This window comes from Excalfactoria chinensis, chromosome 11 (genome assembly GCF_039878825.1).
Source record: "Excalfactoria chinensis isolate bCotChi1 chromosome 11, bCotChi1.hap2, whole genome shotgun sequence".
In the NCBI taxonomy this organism is placed as follows: Eukaryota; Metazoa; Chordata; class Aves; order Galliformes; family Phasianidae; genus Excalfactoria; species Excalfactoria chinensis.
Genome location: NC_092835.1, coordinates 17,375,273 through 17,396,212, shown reverse-complemented (window position 1 = coordinate 17,396,212; position 20,940 = coordinate 17,375,273). Strand labels below are relative to the sequence as shown.

Below are 20,940 nucleotides of genomic sequence, written 5' to 3'. Positions count from 1 at the left end.
GATGGAGGCCGTGGGCTGACGCAGGGCTGCACCCTTCACCCCCAGCACCCTGCAGAGCCTCTGCTTACCCTGCCTGGGGCCTGGAGGCAGACAGTGTTTCCTGGATGGTGGTTTGTGTCTGTTGTGCTCCCAGGGATGCTGCTGTCGGTGCCGGGCAGCGCTGCGCGGGGCTGCAGGCACTTTGCCTTGGGGCAGCAGCAGCGGCGGGCAGGGAACGCGCTCGGACGGCTTTCAACCGAGCTCCCCGCGGCAGATTCCGAGCTCCTGCTGCTAAAATCCCTCTGGATCCCGGACTGGCGCCTTCCTCCTGCAGCCCAGCTGGTGGTGCCGGGAGGGGACGCGCGGGCTGTGCCCGGAGCTGCTTGGCAGCGGATCCGCCGTGGCCCTGTCGTGGTGCCAGGGGAATCCCAGCGCTGCTCGCAGGCGGCCGCGCATTCCTTCCCACGCCTTTCCCTGGGAGCGCTGACCTGAGCTCGGTCCCTCCTTCCTTTCCCCCCCCCGGGCGGCCCTGCGCAAACTGTCCTAAAGCCACCGGGGTGGGCGGCTGGGATCGGATCAGCGTGCGCCCAATCACCCGGCGGAGGGGATCCCTTCGGGCTCTCGGGACGGGGAGACCTGGGCATCCTACGTGGGGCCGCGCCATCCATCCGAGCCAACCGGTGCCGCCCAGCCGGGCCGTGGCCGAGCATCCCCGGGCCGGGAGCGTGGGTTGGGCGGCACCGTTGGTTTCCGCGCTCACCCCGCGGGCAGAGGGCACCCGGCGGCTCGCTCCGTGCCCCCACCCCCAGCCCAACCCAACACGCCCCCGCCGCCGCTCCCCGCTCCCGGCCCGGCCCCGCCGCCGCCCCGCCCGCCCCCCGCCCGCCTCCCGGACCCGCCGCCGCCGCCGCCGCCCGCGGGGAGACGGCCCCGAGCGGAGCGCCAGGTGGGTCCGAGGGGCGCCGCGAGTGGGGCAGCGGGAGACGGGGGGAGGGCGGGGGGAGCGAGGTCCCGCGTGGGGTCGCGGAGCGGAGACACGGCGCGGCCCCCACGTGGGGACGGGGAGCTGCGTGGGGACATTCCGCACGGAGACGGAACGGCCGCCGCGTGGGGACGGCGCGTGGGGACGGGGCATTGCGTGGGCACGACGTCTAGGGATAATACGGTGTAGCCCCCACGCGGGGACATGGCACAGCTCCTGCATGGGGACATGGCACGGGGACACAGCCCTCACCTGGGAATGTGACACCGAGTGGGGACACGGCGCAGCCCCCCGCGTGACATAAAGGCACGGCATGATGCGGGGGGACGGCGGCCACTTGGTGGAGTGCGCTGCGTGGGGGGATGCTGGGGCTGTGCCCGTGGGGGGGTATGGCACCAAACACTGCGTGGTGTGACGCTGGGATCACAGGGAGACGGCATGGGGACATGGCACAGCCCCGACATGGGGACACTGCGTGGGGACAGTGTGAATGGGGACACTGCGTGGGGGCAAGGCATGGGCCCTGCATGGGAACCTGACACAGGACACGGGGACATGGCACAGGGTACTGCACAGGGACACTGTATAGGAACACGGTGTGATTTCTGCTTGGGGACATGGCCCAGGGATGTGACACATGGGGACCTGGCAGAGGGCACTGCTTGGGACACAGCCTGGCCCCATCTGGGTGGGATGCGATGTGAGGATGTGCCCCCCTTCCCCCCCCTTTGGATGGGGATGCTGTGTGCTCCTTTTGCTTGGGGACATGGTGAGTCCCCCTTTGTCTGACCATGGGGACACCACCCCTCCATTTGTGAGGGACACCGTGTAGTGCTACCACCGTGTGCCCCCTGCCTGGGGACCCGGGGGCTGCAGCCGGGGTTCTTCCCCCCCCAGCTCACACCCAGGGGACTTTATAGGGGACTGTCCCACTCCCTGTGCTATCCCAAGGACGCGCCAACTCCCCACAGGACAACCCAGCTGTGGCGGCCGGGGAGGGGGCCTGACCCCCCCCTATGGCAGGGGACAGCCGTCGGGGGCCACCGCAGAGCACCATCCCTTGTCAGCCCATCCCAAGCACCCAGGAAGCCACCAGCACCCATCCACCATGTAGGCTCCACCGCTGGTCACCATGCACCAGGGCTGCACGGCTGTCCTCTGTGAGTAACACATCATTGGGAGGTGGTGGGGGGGGACACCCCTAGAGGGGATGGGATGTCCCCATGGGGTGATGCTGCTCTGCAGGTGTCCTGGCCGTGCTGGGGCTGGAGGTGGCTGCGCTGGGGGAATGTGAGCTCGCCCGACTGCTGCAGGACAAGCTGCGGTATGAGATGCGCCTGCAGTACATGGTATGGATCTGTGCCCTGCCCTGACACCCTGCCATGTGTCCCCGGGCTCCCCATGCCCAGAACTGGGTGTGCAATCAGAGCTACTCTCTTGTGGTCCGATGGAGCAGCCCCCAAAGCGGTGCCCCCCCGTGGGGACAGTGGGCACAGCTAGGGGAACCCGATGGCACAGTTGGTGGGACACTGACGGCACAAATATGAGGACCCTGGTGGCATAGATGTGGGGACCTTGTTAGCACAGCTGGTGGGACAACGGTGGCCCAGCTGGTGGGAGCGTGTTGGCACAGTTAGTGGGGCTCTGGTGGCACAGGTGTGGGGACTCTATTAGCACAGGTGTGGGGACCCTGGTGGTGTGGATACAGGGATTCTGTTGGCACAGATAAGGAGACCCTGGTGGCACAGATATGGGGATGCTGGAGGTACTGCTGGTTGGACACCAGTAGCACAGATTTGGGGACACTGGTGGCACAGATATGGGGACACTGGCGACAAAGTTGGTAGGAACCTGGTGGCACAGATATGGAGACCCTGGTAATACAGCTGGTGGGACCCTGATGGCACAGCTGGTGGGACACTGGTGGCACAGCCCTGGGGATGCTGGTGGCGCTCACCCTCTTCTCCACCTCTCCAGAAGCACAACTTCCCCATCGACTACACTCTCCGGGTGCAGCACGAGGAGGTGCTGCGGACGGCCAACATCACCCGCCTGGTGAGCTCGCATCGGGGGTCACTCAGTGACAGTGGGGGGCAGGGAGGGGATGTGGGGGTCTCCGGCCACCGAGGTCTCACCCACCACCACCACCCCCCCCCCTTCTCCCACAGCGTGATGGAAAGGTGTCGGAGGTGTCTCTGCGCTACCTGTGGTTCCACGTCTGCTCCCAGGCCGTGCTGCACATCCTGGAGGTGCTGCCGGAGAAGCACCCGTCCCGTGGGTACACACAGGAGCTGAGCCAGCTTTTGGATGACCTGGGCGCAGAGTACAGCGGGTACCAGCAGGTAGAGCTGCCCCACGGTGGGTGGGTGGGTGGGCATCCTCCCATAGCAAGTCAGGAGATGCAGAGGGCTGAGGGCAGGGGGCTGCGGGTCGGCCTGACCCCACACAGCCCTGCGGTGGGGCTGGATCCAGATGTGGAGCCGTGGGGCGGCGCTGGGGAAGGACTCCACATCTGGCATTGGTGGTTCAGTGGTAGAATTCTCGCCTGCCACGCGGGAGGCCCGGGTTCGATTCCCGGCCAATGCAGTGCTGTAAACCTTTTGCACCCTTCTTTCTTGGTCCGCATCCCCCTCGTTCTGTGGCAGTGGGCCGTGGGAACCATCCTCTTTGCCCCTCTTTATCCCTGCCCCATATGATGGAGATGCCCCAGCTTTTTGTGTTAACTCTGTAGGCTAATGACAGCAGCTGCTTAGCCACGGAGGCAGGGATGCTGCTGCATGGTGGGGCCATGGGGTCTCCTCCTGTGGGCTCCCAGCACTGCTGCCATCCCATCCTGGCCCCACACCGGGGGCTGCAGTGCAACAAAAGCCATGGGTGAGCACTGCAGGGCACACAACATCTGGCATTGGTGGTTCAGTGGTAGAATTCTCGCCTGCCACGCGGGAGGCCCGGGTTCGATTCCCGGCCAATGCAGAGGAAAGGAGATTTTTTTGCCCCCTTAAGCCCTATACCACACAGGGACGGTGAGCTCGTACTGACCTTGTTAACTCTGAAGCCTAATGACAGCCTGTTAGCCAAGGTGGTGTCTCAGGTGGAGGGAGATATGTGCTGTGATGTATAGGGAGCATGGAATGGGAGCTGTGTGTGCTGCAGTTCCCCTGGCCGGGTGGTGGTACATGGTTTGGTGGTGGATGGTTGGATGATCTTGGAGGTCTTTTCCACCTGTGGTGATCCTATGGGCCTGATGGGTGGGAGCCCCACATCTGGCATTGCTTATTCAGTGCTAGAATCCTCCTCCACCATGAGGGTTCAACTCCCGACCAATGCAGCACCCCAAACTCTTTACCCCCATGGATGACATGGCAGTGACGTGTCCCCTGTGCCCGCAGAGCGACGTGGACACGGTGGTGGCCGACCTGGTGAAGCAGCTGCACAGCAGCGATAGCCGGCAGAAGGCCGTGCGCCCCAAAGCGCTGCTGGACAACTGCCTCAAGGTCCTGAGGATGCTCTTCGGGGCACACTGTGAGTGCTGGGGGGGACAGCAGGGATGGGGCTCATTGTGGTCCCTTTCCCCTTGTGACCCCCATCTCTTCTGCCCAGGTCGGTGGGACTCCGCTTAAGGCTGACCCATTGAGGAGGAAGAGGAGGAGGGCACACTTGGGGGGCGATGGCGGTGCCTGCTCCCTTTTCTTTTGTACCACTTTTTAATTCCCACTCCCTCGGCTTCCATTAAGCACCAAGTAATGTCGTAGCGCTCGAATCTTAACTGCAATAAAGAGAAGCAGAGCCGTCATGCCTGCCGCATCATCTGGGGAGCGATTCCCCTCCCTTTGGCTTTCCGAAGGAAACATGGATATATAACTCCACATGGACCAGATGTTGGCTATCTCTGTGTCTCACCATGACCCCAGCTTTCCCAGAGCATCCCAGTGGCAAATAGTTGGCCTCACGATTCTCCGAGAACCCTCTTGAGATGCCTCTGTGTCTCCTGACTTGCTATGGGAGGATGCTCACGTGCCCCCGAGCTGGGACTGCTGAAAATAAAGCAACCTCACAGATGCTGGAGTGGGAAGAATGTTTGCTGGTGGGAGCTGCAGAAAACAAACCATCATCAGCGCCAGGCAGGCGGGATGGCTGATTTCAAGGCAGCTGGGCTCAGTGGGTGAGGGCTGTGGGATGCCCGAGGGCCGTGGTTTCAGGGCTCCTGCTCAGAGCTGAGGGTGACTGCATCCAGCCCTCGTGTCTGTATTTGCCCTATAGAATAAGCTGTAGCATCTCTCCTCATGGACTTCACTCCCTGTGGCAGTCCTACTTATGGCCATCCCTCCCCGTATACAATCCTTTCCTATGGACACTCATCCCCATGGACATCCTTTGCCATATTTATCCATCCTAGCATACACCCCTTCCTCTGGATAACTCTCTCCATGGAGACCCATCCCCATATCCATCCTTCTCACCATATATATCCATCTCCATGGACATGCCTTACGCTGGACAACCAACCCCATGAATATCTCTCCCCATATACACCTCCCCATGGACATCCCTGGACATCCTACTCATGGACATCCTACCCCATGGACACCGCTCACCTTATACATCCCTCCCTGTGGACATCCATCCCCACAGACATCCTTTTCCAGATCCAACCCTTTGCTAGCTTAGTGACCCCATCATATAGGGCTTCCCAACTCCATCAAACAAGCCCATCTGTGGTCATCAGCAACCTTTATTGAGCTCGGCAGCTGGGGACATGGATGCTGTGGTCACCACGGCAGCCTCCGTCCCATCCAGTCCCAGAAGGTGCCATTGCTGGTGGTGGAGAGGTTGGCGAGGACTTGCAGGACGCCTTGGGTGCTCTCTTCCAACGTCACCGGTCCCTGTGAGGTCAAGGATATGGGGTGAGCCCTCAGGCACATGAGAAAGGACTCTCACTCCTGACTGACTTTTATTGGAAAATTCAATTAATGGTGCATAATTAATAATCCGTCAGTCCCCCCCACACACTGGGTCTCAGTCCTCATCAGCGCTGGGCACAGCCGTGAGGTGGGGAAGCCATATGTGAGGTGGGGAAGCCATACGGTACTGCTTTCCCTTGTGTCTGTGATGCAGTGCTGAGCATGGGGCCGGGGTGCCCTCTGCTGACATGCAAGCTCTGATGGAAATGGGAAAATAATGCCAGAAACTGGAGGGTTTGGTGGCAGAGCTGAGAACTGTGGCACAGCACCCATGTGAACCAGGAGGGTCCTGTGGGATGTCTCTGGCGATGGGTGGCCATGGGGAAGAGTGACCCACAAGAGAAACATCTGTGGGGAAGGGTGTCCGCAGGGAGGTATGTCCATAGAGAAGTGGTGTTCAAGGGGAAAATTTGCCCATGAGAGGAGTATTTAAGGGAAGGATTTCCATGGAGAGGTGTGTCCATGGGTGGAATGTCCATGGGGAATGGATGTCCATGGGGAGAGAGATCCACGGGAGGGATTTCTATGGGTAAGGTTGTCCCTAGGGAGGTATATCCACAGGGAGGGATGTATATGGAGAGGGATATCTATGGGTATGTTGTCCATGGAGAGAGATAGAAAGGGCTAGGATGTCCATGGGGAGGGATATCTTTGAGTTGGATGTCTGTGGGAAGAGACACCAACAGGTAGAATATCCATTTCTGTGAGTAGACTGCCCAGGGGTGCAGATGCCCACTGGGGAGGGATGTCCATGGACATCAATGGGTAGAATGTCAATGGGGATGGGATGCCCAAGGAGACATTATCAAATCAAGATGGTGGTGGCCTCCACATCTGCCCCATCACTCACCATCCCTCCTCCTGGTGGCGGTACCACGCAGCCAGGATCCACGGACACGCAGAGGATCCCACTGTCACCGTACTCCAGGGCCAGGCACTTGGTGAGCATGTTGAGAGCAGCCTGAGGGGACACCACCATCACTATCACAGGATGGCCCCACTGTGGCCAAAGGTGGGACTCCAAAGAGGGTGACCCCCAAACCTCACCCCGGACATACCTTGCTGCAGCGGTAGGACACGTCCTGCCTCTCATCCCAGGCATCTGCCACCTCGATGGAGCCCAGGACACTGGAGATGTTGATGATGGCCGCTCTGCCACAGCTCAGCCCCTGCCCTCTGTGTGCCTCTGCAGCCTCCTTCAGCAGGGGCATGAATGCCTGTGGGGTACGGACATCACCACCCCATCCCGTCCCCATCCTCTGGGGTGGGGGTTGCACATGGCCCTACCTGGCTGGTCTGCAGGGGCCCGATGGTGTTGGTGGCGTAGAGGAGGGCCATGTTCTCAGCGGTCTCAGTGGCCAGCGTGCTGTGGCGCCTGGCCCCCGCGCTGTTGATCAGAAGGTTGAGCCCAGCACCATGCAGCTCCTCTTGCACCCTGCCCACCGCGGCCTGGATGCTGCTGGGGTCCGTCACATCTGTGTGGGACATGGGGACATGCTGGGGGCTGTGCCCGATGCTGGATGCTTTGGAGTATTCATCCATCTGGTCCCAAAGGAAGGGATGCTCTTGACTGAGTCACACTTTCTGCATGTGACCACCCTTGGCTGCACCTACCTAGAGGCAGGATCACGACGTTGGGGCTGCCCAAAGCCATCTCGTTGACAGCCTGTAGGGAGGAAAAGGAGGGTCATGCCTGTACAACAGGTGGGTGACACAACCCAATGAGACCAAGGGAGATATCAGGGGGTCAGTCCCTGCTGCTCTGTGCCCAGCAGGTCCCACTTATAAAGCCACCACCTCCAAAGTCACCAACCCTAAAGACCAGAACCACCTCCAGAACCACCATCCTCGGAGCCACCATGGATGATACCACCATCACAGGGGTGACCAGAACCCACCCAGGACACCAAACTTAAGATTCTCTATACCTAAAGGTGCAAGAAAACCCCCAAACCCATATATCCACCCGCTCCACTGTACACACACAAAGCATATTCCCTTTCCCAACCCCACCCAAACCCATGTCACAGGGCAGCAGCACTTTAACCCCAGCTCAGGGACCCCCCCTTGTCCTCACCTTTCCATCGGGGTCAGTGCAGGCTGCAAAGAGGTACTGAGGGGGGTTGGGGAGCTCCAGGAAGCGTTTGAGCAGCCCCAGCCCCATGCCCCCATCGCAGCCCGTCACCAGCACGCTGCGGGCGCTCGGCCCCTCCATGCTGCAATGGGTTGGGTAGGGCGGCCACCCCCACACCATTGGGAAATCACCTTGCAATTATTGGGGCGGTGCGGGTGACGCTGTCAACACCCCCCGGGGAGGGAGCAGAGATGCGTCACGTTGCAATGGGATCCCACCACCCATGGTTCCTCTTGGTGGAACCGCCCAACAACACCATTGAGTTCAACCATAGGGAGACCACGACGCTCCACTCCTCATAGACCACCACAGGTGAGGCTATTAATTACAGTACAACCTTTATTAATACTGGAATCTTCACAGTGCATTCGTTACTTGTAGCGGTGACTATTGAAATCAAGGGCCGGGTGGGAAACGAGATTGGGGGGGGGGGGGAGAAAGGAGGGAGGAATTACCACCAAAAAAATAATTAAAAATTAACAAAAAAAAGGGAGGTTGGGAGGGGGATAAAAGAAAGAAAGGTGGTTGAGGGCCGGGGGAAGCAGCGGCAGAGGTGGGAGCACGGTGGGGGAAAGGAAGGGAGGTGGGGGAGGTGGGGGGGGGAAATAAATAAAAAAGCATAAAGAAAGGAACGAATGAACAACAGCACCAGAAAAGTGACTTCGGTCAAAAGACAATTATTTCTTTTTTCTCTCTTTTTTTTTTCCCCCCCGAGGGATTTTTGTTCTCTGTACAAAATGTGAAAGAGACCCCCCCCCCCCCCCCCCCCACCTCTTCCCCTCCCTACACCCAACCTCTTCCACCCCCACCCCCCAACCCCAACCATTTGTCACTTGTCATCATCAGTATCTCTGGTCACAATAAGGGGCTGGGGAGGACTACGTTATTCCTATGGCGGGGGCGGGCGATGCGACACACAGGTGAGCTATGTACAGTGGGGGGGACAGGACGGGCTGTGCTCCCCCTGCTGCCCCAGCCCCAAAATGAGGTGTGCGGGATGGGGACATGGGGACAGCGGGGGGACCCTGCTCCTGGCGCTGCTCCTGCCTTGGTCCCGGCCACAATGGGGATGGACGGGGTCCTGTGCTGGGAGGTAAAGGGTGGGGGGAAAAGGGAATGGTGGAAATGGGAGATGGGAGAGATGGGGAAAGGGGTGGGGGGAGAAGGAAGGGAGAAAACAAGAAAGCAGAAAGGGAAAAGGAGAGGGAAATGGGGGAAGAAATGGGGGGAAAAAGGAAAAAAGGAGAAAGGGAGATTGAGAAAAAAATGAGAAAGAGGAAAAAAGGAGAAAAAAAGAGAAAGAAAGAGGGGGAAAGAAATGGAGAAAAAGGAAGGAAGGAAGGGAAGGAAGAAAGAGAAGAAAAGCAGGAGAAAGAGAAAAGGGGGGAATAAATGAGAAAAAGAAATGGAGAAAAAAAGGAGAAAAAGAAAGAAATGGAGAAAAAGTGAAAATGAGAAAGATGGAAAAGAGGAGGAGAAGGGAAGGAGAAAGTTAAAGAGGAAGAGGAGGGAGAGAAAGAGAGCAAGAAGGAATGAGTAAAATAAGGTGAGGGATGACAGAGAGAGAGCTCCAGGATGGATAGAGCAGAGAGCTTTGAGACAGTGGAGAGAGAAGGATGGAGAGAAGAGAGCCAGAAGGGAATGGAGAGAGCACAGGTAAAGTGTGTGAGAAAAGGGCGCACAACTGAACAAATGGAAGAAATCAAAAAAGGGAGGAAGGGAAGCAGAAGAGAAGAAAGAACAGAAAGCGATCACGAGTGTGAGGACACAAGGGGGCTGTGCCTGCTGCAGCCAGGGTTCCCGTGCACCCTGGGGTCCTGGCATTGCCTGCCCTGTCGTCCGTCATCCCCGTGTCCCTGTGGGCATCATCACAATATCCGCGGGGCCGACCTGTCGTTGGTGACGGTCCTGCGCAGGCGCACGCCGCGCCGGATGGCCACCAGCATGTCTTCGGCCGGGGGGTCCATGGCAGGTGTGGGGGGCGGCACGGGGGTCTCCTCCAGCGCAGTGGGGAAGGGGAATTGGCCTTCTCCCAGAGCGTGGGCACCGGCCACCAGCTCGCCGATCTTCTCCACCAAGCTGTGCCGGTTGGCGGCCAACTGCTGGTCCTCCTCTTCATCGGCGGCCATTGGATGCGCCGCGCCGGCGTAGACGGAGATCTCGGCCACGCCGCCGCCCCAGGCAGCGTTGGGGAGGCTCAAGCGTTTGGGTGACGCTTTGGCAAAATCCATTGGGTTGGGTGAGGCATCCTCGGCGTAAAACACGCACTCCTCGCTGCCCACCCGTGCCGGACCGGCATAGACGGGTGAATCGGGCACCGTTGGGGTCTTGACGGGGACAATGGGTGGGCGGATGGGGATGGGGCCAGCGTTGGAGAGGGTACGGCGGACTGAGGGTTTGGTGGAAGGCGTGCGGCGGATGGTGGCCACCCCCGGGGTGCTGCCAGCTGGCAGGTTGGTGCCGCTGGGCAGCCCGGCGGTGGAGGCGGGCCGCTTGGTCTGGATCATACGACGGTAGTTCTGGGCAATGTTGCTGTTGCGAGGGATGGTTGAGGATTTGTCGAAGTCGCTCTGAGGGTCGCACTCCACGTCGCCGTTCACTGAGTAGCAGTCGTAGTCAGAACCTGGGGATGAGGCAGGGTTAGCCAAGAAGGTGATGGGAGGCCTGACAAAGCTGTCAAGCCTGATTGCAGCCTTGAAACACCACTGTGGCCAGTCCCAAGCACTGATGTCACAGTGTGGTCACTGCCAAATCCAACTAGCACCACTGCAGGGCCAGCCCCAATCAATACCATCACAACATAACAGCATTCGAAGCCAACCATGACCACTGCAGAGCAGTCACCACCAGCCTTACACCATCACAACCAACCCTAATGATCATCATAGAATTACTCAGGTTGGAAAAGACCTTGAAGATCATCAAGTCCAACATCATCATGATATGACCACAGCCTGCCCCATGTGCTGATGCCACCACATGAGAAAAAGCAAACCCAACCAACCCCAGCGGCAAGGTGACCACAGTCAGAGTTCTCACAGCATCACAGAATGGTTTGGGTGGTCTTTAAGGTCTCTTCCAACCCAATCTGATCCCCATGCCATGAGCAGGGACATCTCCCATGGATCAGATGTCCAAAGCCCCATCCAACCTGGCCCTGAGTACCCCTAGGAATGGGGCACCCACAGCTTCTCTGGACAGCCTGTGCCAATGCCTCACCACCCCCTGAAATCCCCAACCAGCCCTAGCCATTGCCATCCTATAACTGCAAACTCAACCATCACAACCAGGGCAAACCACCTCCACAAAAATGTGATTACAAACTCAGTTGTGACAACCACAATTGGGTTCAACCATCCCACAGTCAAAGCTAAACCCAAGTATCCCCACTGCAATACAATCACAGCCACCCCAACCACTGTCATCACAACACACTCACAGTCAACCCAACCCCAACTGTCTCAGTGGTTCCCTGGCCTCCCTCCACACCACTTCGTGCCATCCCAACCACTGGCCATCATCACCACCATTACACCAAACCATCACCCCCACACTATGCTCAATGCAATCTGTTGCTTCCTTTACCGCGTGCCATGACACTTTGCACACCGAGATCCCAACACGCACATCCCTGTTTGCCCAGCACCAGCCCTAAACCCACAGCCACAGCTTGATCCTACACCAGCAGTTCTCCATTGTGGCCACCAGCCCACAGCCGTCCCACTCCAGGCTGTAATCCCAATGACAATGAAATGCACCCCAACCCTTCAACACAACCAAAACACCCCGTCCCATGCACGGCCAGTGGGACTCACACACGCTCACTTGGGAAATGTGAAATGCTTTGCAATGGGGAGTGAAATGACTGGGTGGGAGCAGGGCTACTGCTGTGGGCATATAAAACGTGGAGCAGGCATCAGCTCAGTGCCCATGGGAGTCAACAGTGCCATGGAAAGCTGTCCCTGCCCCCCCCCACCCTCTGTGGGATGCCCCATTGAGTACCTTGGGAAGGGATGGTGTCCTCAGAGCAGGATGGGGTGGTGGTCTGCGTGCTGTAGCCACTGGAGTACTGCAGTGAGTCCCGGCTGCTCTTCTGGTGCTCCAGGCTCAGCCCCCGTGTCAGCACCATGGCCAGGTCGCTGGCGGCGGGGGACACCTCCTCACCGTGCTGTGGGGATAAGGGTTGTCAGCACCCTGAGGCATCCCTTGGACCCCACCACCCATCCCCATGACTGCTACCTTGGCTGCAATGGTGGCCGGTGACATTCGGGGCCTGGGAGCATCTTCGCTGCCCATGGCTGGGTACACGCTGCTGGCTGAGCCCATCTCGGCTTCCCGCAGGTGCTCCACGCGGTCCTTTCGCCGCTGTAGGGTGCTGACCACGGGCTGGTCATAGGGGCTGGCCTTGGACCAATCCTGCAAGCAACAAGGCAACAGCAGTGATTTGGGGGAAAATGGGGTGTGGGGAATAGGAAGGCCTAAGTTGGGGAACCTTTTGGCACTTCATCCTTCAATCTGGGGTCGGCACCAGCCCGGGATGCTGTGCCCCATGGGGGAACTCCTCTTGAGGAGGAGAGGAAGAGGGGAATAATGAAGTCTCCACCATTTTGCTCTGGGAAAGTGAGGACTCACCGAGGTGGGGGAGCTGCACTCGCTGACCGACTGGCACGTCTCTGAGGCCTCTGAGGATGCTGAGCTGGAGGACTTCTGCCGTGCCCCACAGTCCAGGAACATCAGAGTGCAGGAGGAAAGAACAGAGCTGGTGAGCTGGTGCCATACACCACGTTGGGGCCCTGGAGCATGCTTGGTAGCAGGGAGGTTGCAGGGTGAGGGGAAAGCACTTTTCTGGGGATGCTACCAATTGGCTCATTAAAAAGTTGGGGCAATTTGGAAACAGTCTGTTTTCTCGACACGGGGCTGAGAACTGGTGGATTGTGCCCATTCTACCGAAGGGAAAACTGAGGCCCAGGATCATCATCCCCCTGCGTGCCCACTGTACCTGGCTGGTGATATCTGAGGGCATCGGGGAGGGTGGTTTGGAGTAGGCAGCATCCTGGGAGATGAAGCCGGAGTCGTGCGAGGAGACGCTGGAGAGGCGCGTGCCGGCGCTGGCCGGCTGGGCCAGGCTGCGGTAGCGATAGGTGGAGCTGGGTGAGCAGGTCTGAGCCCCCCCGGGCCATGGGAGTCCACCCTTGGCACTGCTGACGCTGCTGGGGGGGCACGCGGGGCGCGGGGTGAGGGGCAGCAGGAGGACAAAGGAAGGAAAGGACAGTTTGAGACACAGGTTTGGCACGTGTGTCCGTGGGAACAGCGCAGGCAACGCATCCCCAACATCCCAGTCAAGGACAGAGCATGGCTGGGGAAATGAGGAACGAGGGTGTCACCCCAGGGATGGGGACAGGGGACATGCTGGTGAGCCCCATGCACCACACATCTGCCCCAAAACCCAGGGAGGGGGCATGCACTTGGCCACCCAACCCATCCCCATATCGCCCACTGTTACTGCCCCATCCCCATTCTTCTCCCTGCCCCAAGCCCAGTTCCTCTGTGCTACCGGTGGACCCGAGGGCCACCATTTGTCTCCAGGGTGAAGGACGCACCTGCACATGCTCGATTTGCGGGAGCTGGAGCTGCTGGGCGATGATGGAGGGGTCTGGTAGGACCAACTGTAGTCAGAGCCCTTCAGGTCCTTGATTACCTGTGGCAAGGAGGGGTTGGAGCCCCCCAAGTTGCATTCGCCCCCCATAACCCCAAGGACCTCACACACTGACCTGCTCGCTGGCAGGAGGCAGCTTGTGAGGCTCGGCAGTGAGCACCACCAGGTCGTCGATGATGCCCTGCAGGTGAGTGATCTCCCCCAGCATGGTGAGCTCCCCATTCTGCAGCCAGACAAGTGAGACGGCGTTAGCCCCCCCAAGTGACATGGGGACCCCAGGACCCCTGCGGGACCCCCGGACTCACCACCACAGGCTGCAGGAAGGTGATGAAGGTGCAGAAGCGGCCCCGCTCCTCAATGAGCGCCTTGCGCACCGCCTGCTTCTCCGTCTCCTCCAGCAACAGGTACATGTCATTGACGTCCTGCAGCGCGTTGTCCAGCTGGGGCTGCAGGTCCCCTTTCCCTGCAGAGGATGTGGTGATATCAGCCCCATATCTCCATGGATAAGCCCCTATTGAGCTGCGAATGGATGGGGTGTTGTCCCCATGGATGGGGATGTCACCGAGGGGCTGTGAGCTGAGCTAGGCTAAAGCGGGGCTGGACAGACAGACAGACAGACGGACAGCCCTCAGCAAAGGGGGAAACCTGGGAATGGGGTAGGGTTTGGCTTCACCCAGTCCCAAGGGGAGACACAGATAAGGAAGCAGAGAGGGGCCGGGGCGGGGGCAGCGCTTCACTTACCCAGCAGCTCTGCGGGAAGGATGTGGAGGGGAAGAAAAGAGAAGGAGACAGAGAGAGAATGTGTGAAACGACAGCCAAGGTCCCCCCACACCTCCATCCCAAACCCTCACCCAGCTGACCCTTACGAGCCTTCTTCTGCAGCTTGAGTGTGTCAGAGGATTTCTTCTTGATCTCGTGGCGGGCTCGCTTGTACTCTGTGGGTACAGGGCACTTGTGATGGGGTGGGACCCAAGCACCTCTCCTGGCACAAATCTGTCCTATCCAGTCCCATCCAATCCCATTCTGTCCCATCCCTTCCTGTCTCTTTTCATTCCATCCCATTATGTCCATTCTATTCCATTCTATCCTCTCCCAGCCCATTTCATTCCATTTAATCCTATCCCATCTCATCTCATCATGTCCCATTCCATTCTATTCCATCCCATCTTGTCCCATTCCCCCCCATCATGTCCCATTCCTTCCCATCTCATTCCATCCCAACCCACCATGTCTCATTCCCTTCCATCCTATCCCATCCCATCATGTCCATTTCATTTCATTCCATTCCATTCCATCCAATCCCATGCCGTTACTTCCCATTCCATTTCATCCTATACTGTCCCCTCCCATCATATCCCATTCCACTCCATCCTACCCCATCATGTCCCTTCCATTCCACCACATCCCATTCCACTCCATCCTATACCATTCCCTCCCATTGTGTCCCACTCTATTCCATTCCATTTTCTTCCCATCCCACCATGTCCCATTTCATCCCATTCTGTTCCATCCCATGCCATCCTGTTCCATTCTGTCCCATCCTAACTCATCCACAGCTCTTGTCTCATCCCATCCCATGCCATCCCATGCCATCCCATCCCATCCCAACCTTTCGCGTGGTCCTTGTCCAACTGGTTGGCAGTTTTCTTCCAGTCCTCGATCCTGTCCTGCAAAGGGTTGATCAGGCTCTCCATCAGGGCACTGGGACGGGGGGGGAAACAAGAAAAAACAGGAGATGGAGTGGGAGGGGAGCAGGGCGAGGGCTGAGCCCGGCCGCCTGGTGTCCCCAATGCCGGCACCTACTTGGTGAACTGCCGGAGCTTGGCCTCGATGCTGCGGTGCCGCATGCACATGCGGGTCAGCGCGGAGCCGATGTCCCTCGTGGCCCCTGGGGGAGAGCGCAGGGATGGGGACGGCCCCGTTTGGGCGCCGGGGAGGGGACAGGCTGGGGGTGGGCGGCGTTTTCCCAGGCTAAACCCGCTAAGTGAATGGATGGACGGCCCCTCGATAATTAACTCAGCAACGGGCGTCTCTGCGGCGGCTCTGAGAACTCGCCCCTAATTTGTCCCCGGGCTGATGGGTGGGACGCGTTCACTCTGAAGCCTAAGGACGGCCACGCGGTGGCACTGCTGCAAACCCCGGGACCCGGTGGCCAGCAGCGATCCCAACCCGCAGGCCGGGGAGTCTCTGCCCCCAAAGCCCCAGGCGGTGCCCCCCAGGGCAGCCAGGGGTTCCGCAGAGCCCCCGGCACAGCCCTCAGCCCCCACACGCAGGGCATCCCTTAATCCTCCTCCCGGCGCTCCTCCTGTCTCTAATCCGATTCCACACCCCCACGGGAAGGGACAACCTCCAGCCCCACGTCCTCAGCCACCAGTGGGGCATTACAGACCTTCATCCCACCGCAGCGGGATTGACCCAAACCCCGTCTCCTGCCCAGAGCCAGGTGTCTCCCTGCCACCCCCCAGTGTCCTAATCCCCCCAGTGCAGTGGGCCACTGGGTTTGGAGACAAATCTGCTTGTGGCTCAAGCTGCTGCCTTCCTCCTTCTCCTCCTCCTCCTCCTCCTCTTCCCGCACGGCTCCAGATGGCCCTGGATGCCGCCAGTCTGCAAAACAGCCCCGGACCATCTGCTTGGCACAGCCAAGCGGTGACACGCGGCGCCTGCACAGGGACACACTGCTCGGGGGGACACCACGACCCCACATCTCACAGGGAGGGGGGATGCACACTTTGTCACACTGGGAGGTGCTCCACAGCATGGGGACATCCTACGTGGGGACATCCTATGCAGGGGACGCTGGCCACCCTACCTCGGGTGTTGGTGGCCATGTCGGCCACTTTCTGGAAGGCATCCAGGAAGGCGACCGCAGCCAGCACCGTGGTCCTGCAGGGAGAGGGACACCGAGCTCAGCACTGCTGTCACCCCGTGGCTATGGGGACAGTGCCAGCAGGGTGCCGGTGGCATCGTCCTGGCTGCTCACCTGAGCTGGGAGTGCAGCTTGGTGGCCTTCGAGTTGAAGTCCTCCCAGATGGGGTAGGAACTCTGCAAGAGGGGAAGGCAGTGGTGAGACCCCGAGCCTCGGGCACAGCCCCCATGCTGCCCCCATGGGGTGGCATCTCTGATGGCTCATAAAGGCTGAGCACGGCCCCTTCCCTCCACCACCCTCATCCCTCCTGGTTTGCCCCGTTCCAGTCTCAGTGATGTCTTCATTTCAGGAATGGAGGAAGCAGAAGGAACAGGGACAGGTTGCTGGTGCTGGGGAATCATCCCAGCGCCATCCCAGCAAAACCAGTCCCAACATCCTCTTGGTGAGGCCATCCCAGTGCCACTGTCACGAGGAGGAGCAGTCCCGGTGGGGTCCCATATTGGTCCCAGTAAGGCCATCCCAGTGCCATCCCAGCAAGGCTAATCCCGGTGCCATCACACGTCGAGGCCATCCCAGTGCCAACATCTACAGAAGCCAGTCCCAGTGTCCTCCTGGTGAGGTCAATCCTGATGCCACCTTGGTGAGACCATCCCAGTGCCATGCAGCAAGTCCCGGTGCCAGCCCAATGGCACCACCCCAGCGAGGCCATCCTGGTGCCACCATCTCAGCGAGGCCGGTCCCAGTGTCGCCATCCAGGCAAAGCCATCCCACTGTCCTGGTGAGGCCGTCCCACTGCCACCACCTGATGGCAGCGTTGGGGCTTGCAAAGACCCTGGAGGTGAGTCTTGGTGCCACCTCTGTCTCCATTGGGGACGGTTATTGTGGGTGGGGAGCAGAGATGATCCAGCAGTGTTTTGGAGGCTACAAAAGTCCCACGTCCGTAAGGAAGCCAGCTTGGTGTGCGACATCTCTCCGGCTGCTTCTAGTAGGCCCACGGGGACAGCCATCATGGCTGGGGACCACATCCCCATGCCCACGTCCCAGGGCCACCTTTGTGCCTCATCCACCAGGCACACCGCCACCTCTCAGTGACACCAGGACAGGAGTGAGGATGATAGAGACGAGGACAACATTGGGGACAAGGACGCGCCAAGGTCACCTGGGGACGCTGCACACCGGGGGAGAAACCCAGAGACCATCACGTGGCTCCACCGTCCTCCTCCCTGAAGCCACCAACGGGTGCCAAAAAGCCACTGATGTCCCCAGTGCCACCAAGACGAGATCCCTTTGCCTTGGCCCCATGTGGGAGCATCACTGTGTTCAAATGCCAGCCGCAATTATCCATCCCCATCCTGTGGCTACCAGGACCCCAGGTGGTGACAATGCTGGGGACGGGGGTGCAGCACCCATAGGGCCCTATGGCGTGAGCAGAGCTGATGCCGTACCACGTTGTCTTTTTTGTTTCCTTCCTTTTTTTCAGCCTTTTCCACCAAAAGGAAAAACAATCATCCATCCTAGGGATGAATCCAGCTCACTGTCACGGTGAAGGGCTCCTGGCTTCATCCTCATGGGGCTGGGGTCCCTACTGTCACCAGCACAGGGATGGCAGCTGCAGGCTGGTTAAGCCCATGAATAGAATGGGGAAACTGAGGCACGGGGCGCTCCTACCTCCATGCTCAGGCTGAGCCAGGGACTCCAAACACCTCTCAGCCCCATAAGGATCACCCCATCACCCTTTGAATAATAATAATAATACTAATGGGATTTTCTCCCTCAGGAGCTACCTCTCCCACCTCCCCCCTCCCCAGCCACAACCGGCCCCTGAAGGGTTAATCCCTTTCTCGGTGAAGCTTTTATTTATTTATTTATTTCTATCCCCCCCCTCCCCTGCTCTGGCAATGACAGCATTGTCTGTCCGGGCTGCAGCGAGGAGCTGAGCGGGAGGAAGAGGAGGAGGAGGAGGAGGAGGACGCAGCGGCTCTGCCTCCGGGAGCTGCAGCCCAACGTGGGGGGCACCTCTGGACCCGCTCAGCTCAGCCCTTGGGAGAAGCCCCACCGTCCCCCCCTCAAATGGAGCCTGTGGCCAAAAATATTCGGAAAAGATAAATAAAAATATAGAAAAATAACCCTTTTTCCCCCCTCATTCCCCTCTCTCTTCCCCCCCCCGCCCCCCCCCCCCACGCCCAGCAGTAAAACGGGAATGGGGAAACGGAGGGGAGAGAGGGGGGGGTGAACCTTTGTGCTCCCCTGGGTGCGGTGAACGCCGTGGGGGGCTGCGGGGCTCCGGTAACCGATCCGGGGCTGATGTCGGAGTCCGGGTGCCCGGAATGGAGCTCCGGTAATAGATCCGGGGCTGATGTCGGGATCCGCGTTCCCGGTTCGGAGCTCCAGGTGCCCGACTTAGAGCTTCGTTAGCCCGGTTTGGGGCTCCGGGTGCCGCTATGGAGCTCCGGTACCGATCCAGGGCTGATGTCGGGGCTCCGAGTGCTCGGTTTGGGACTCCGGTACCGATCTGGGGCTGATGTCAGGGCTCCGGTGCCCGGTTCGGAGCTTTGGATGACCGGTTTGGGGCTCCGGGTGCCCGGTATGGAGCTCCGGTAACCGATCCGGGGCTGATAACGGAGCTCCGGTTCTCGGTTTAGAGCTCCGGTAATCCGGTCTGGGGTTCCGGTACCGATCCGGCGCTGATGTCTGGGCTCAGGCTGCCGCCCGGTGCCGGATCGCGACTCCCGGTGCTCTCCCCGTGCCCGCCGCCCCCCGGTAAGGACGGGAAGCGCTGCCCGGGGACCGTCGGATGCGGAATGGGGGGGTGGGGGGCCCTACCTTCATGTCGTTAATGATGGCCTGGAAGAGCCCACCGAGGGCTCCGCACTCCTTCTCCGCCGTCTCCATCGCTGCGGCAGCCCCGGGGCGGGCGGCGCCGCCGGGGGAGGCCTCGTCGGGGCCAGGCTCAGCGGCGGGGGGCGGCGGGGGGGTCGGGGCGGCGGCGGCGGCGTGGAGGGGCCGGGATGGGCATCGCCTCCGGGGACACCCGCCGGGCTCAGCGGGCCCCGACGGCGGAGGAACGGAGAGGAACGGAGGGGAGAGCGGAGAGCTGAGCTCGGAGCCCGGGGCGGCGGCGGAGCGGGGCGGAGAGGGGCGGGATCTGCGGCGGCACATGCGCTGCCCGGGGTCTGGGGGAAGGGGGGTGGGGTGGGTTTGGGGATGCTGAGGGTTTGGGGAAGGAGGGGGGAGAGGAGAGGAGGGTGGCAGACGGTGAACCCGAGGGATGCGGGGGGTCTTGGGCAGCGAGTGGGGTTGGTTGCTTAGGGAATACGTTCCCGAGGGATGCTCGGGGGTGAAGGTATGGGGGGAGACACGGGGGTGTCCCAAAGGCAGTGCAGCGGGGTATGGAGCAGCCCTGTAAAGCAGCTGTGGGGATGCAGCATCTGAAGCCAAGGATGGGGGGGAGATGGGGATGGCGATGCTTGGGGGGTATCAAGGGTGGGGGGTACGGGGGGTGCTCTGGGGGTGGCACCCTGAGCTGCTGTGGCGGGTGGGGGGGCTGGGGATGCAGCTCTGGGGGTGCAGAGCTGGGTCTCACAGGGATGCTTGGGGGATGCCAAGGGTGGGGGTACAAGGGGTTGCTCTGGGATGCTCCGAGGGCTGTGCTGCACTGCATGGAGACCCCGGGAAGCAGCTGTGGGACTGCTTTGGGTGCAGCACTGGGACTGAAAAGGATGCTGAGGGTGGAAGGTACAGGGGTACACAGCTACCTACTCTGGGGCAGAAGCATTGGAACCCAAGGGGTGCTTTGGGGATGCTAGGGGGGTTGTTGGGGCTCCGTGGGGCAGTCCCCAACCCTAGCTGGGATCTGGGGGTCTCCTGAGCTGCAACCTGGTCACAGCATGCAGCCACTGATCCTATTGCCACAAAGCCACCACCCCAATGTCCCAGTGGCTCTGGCCGCTCCTGGGCAAGAGCCACCCATGAGGAAACCATTAGGGCTGGAATTTCTCCCTGTAGAACTGCCCCTTTGGGGGTGGTGGTGGCAGGGGACACACGGCAGCATCCCAATGTCCCCTCCACACCCCAAGCAGAGACAGAGAGCTGGAGGAATCCCGCTGCCCCATCCCGGAGGGAAGGCGTTTTAAGTTAACCCGCCATGACCGGGTTTGGAAAGCCCTTTCCCGGGAATGCCAGGAATGTTGTGATCCCATCCAAAGCAGCTCAGAGCGGGGCTGCCTGGAGAACCTGCTGCCAGAGCCATAAACAGGCTGGGGGCCATAAAAGCCCTCTGCATTCCTCCAGTCCCCCTCCCTGAGATCAGGTGAGGGCCCAAAACGCTCCGGGTTGAGGGGGGCGGGAGGGATGGGAATGCAG

General features: G+C 60.1%; 3 protein-coding genes and 2 non-coding genes across 13 annotated transcripts; 3 read left to right on the top strand and 2 right to left on the bottom strand.

Moving 5' to 3' along the window:
- Positions 1–843: 843 nt before the first annotated feature.
- IL34 (interleukin 34) lies at positions 844–5,963 on the top strand. 3 transcript variants are annotated; one of them, XM_072346458.1, is made up of 7 exons: positions 844–925; positions 1,933–2,121; positions 2,207–2,310; positions 2,939–3,016; positions 3,130–3,303; positions 4,351–4,483; positions 4,562–5,963. In XM_072346458.1, exons 2-7 carry the CDS (start codon positions 2,094–2,096, stop codon positions 4,579–4,581), a joined length of 537 nt encoding a protein of 178 aa, XP_072202559.1. In that variant the 5' UTR covers positions 844–925; positions 1,933–2,093; the 3' UTR covers positions 4,582–5,963. The 3 variants fall into 3 exon arrangements, with proteins under 3 accessions (XP_072202559.1, XP_072202560.1, XP_072202561.1); XM_072346459.1 differs by having other exon boundaries at positions 861–925; positions 1,882–2,121; positions 4,562–5,018; XM_072346460.1 differs by having other exon boundaries at positions 899–925; positions 1,913–2,121; positions 4,562–5,018.
- On the top strand, positions 3,477–3,547 carry TRNAG-GCC (transfer RNA glycine (anticodon GCC)). Its single transcript has one exon. It is a non-coding gene; the product is annotated as a tRNA-Gly (tRNA).
- TRNAG-GCC (transfer RNA glycine (anticodon GCC)) lies at positions 3,864–3,934 on the top strand. Its single transcript has one exon. It is a non-coding gene; the product is annotated as a tRNA-Gly (tRNA).
- LOC140257266 (C-signal-like) lies at positions 5,731–8,176 on the bottom strand. The gene is made up of 6 exons (XM_072346457.1): positions 8,000–8,176; positions 7,537–7,588; positions 7,210–7,397; positions 6,981–7,139; positions 6,773–6,883; positions 5,731–5,844 (listed from the first exon to the last, which is right to left on the bottom strand). The coding sequence occupies exons 1-6, from the start codon at positions 8,174–8,176 to the stop codon at positions 5,731–5,733; spliced, it is 801 nt and encodes a 266-aa protein (XP_072202558.1).
- Positions 8,177–8,381: 205 nt separating this feature from the next.
- MTSS2 (MTSS I-BAR domain containing 2) lies at positions 8,382–19,714 on the bottom strand. 7 transcript variants are annotated; one of them, XM_072346233.1, is made up of 15 exons: positions 19,402–19,581; positions 16,693–16,754; positions 16,522–16,595; positions 15,516–15,600; positions 15,322–15,413; positions 14,573–14,647; positions 14,454–14,462; positions 14,018–14,175; positions 13,828–13,935; positions 13,657–13,754; positions 13,056–13,266; positions 12,689–12,763; positions 12,296–12,472; positions 12,059–12,224; positions 8,382–10,679 (listed from the first exon to the last, which is right to left on the bottom strand). In XM_072346233.1, exons 1-15 carry the CDS (start codon positions 19,468–19,470, stop codon positions 9,925–9,927), a joined length of 2,214 nt encoding a protein of 737 aa, XP_072202334.1. In that variant the 5' UTR covers positions 19,471–19,581; the 3' UTR covers positions 8,382–9,924. The 7 variants fall into 7 exon arrangements, with proteins under 7 accessions (XP_072202334.1, XP_072202340.1, XP_072202335.1 ...); XM_072346239.1 differs by lacking the exon at positions 14,454–14,462 and having other exon boundaries at positions 14,564–14,647; positions 19,402–19,714; XM_072346234.1 differs by lacking the exon at positions 14,454–14,462 and having other exon boundaries at positions 13,056–13,263; positions 14,564–14,647.
- Between the last annotated feature and the right edge of the window lie 1,226 nt (positions 19,715–20,940).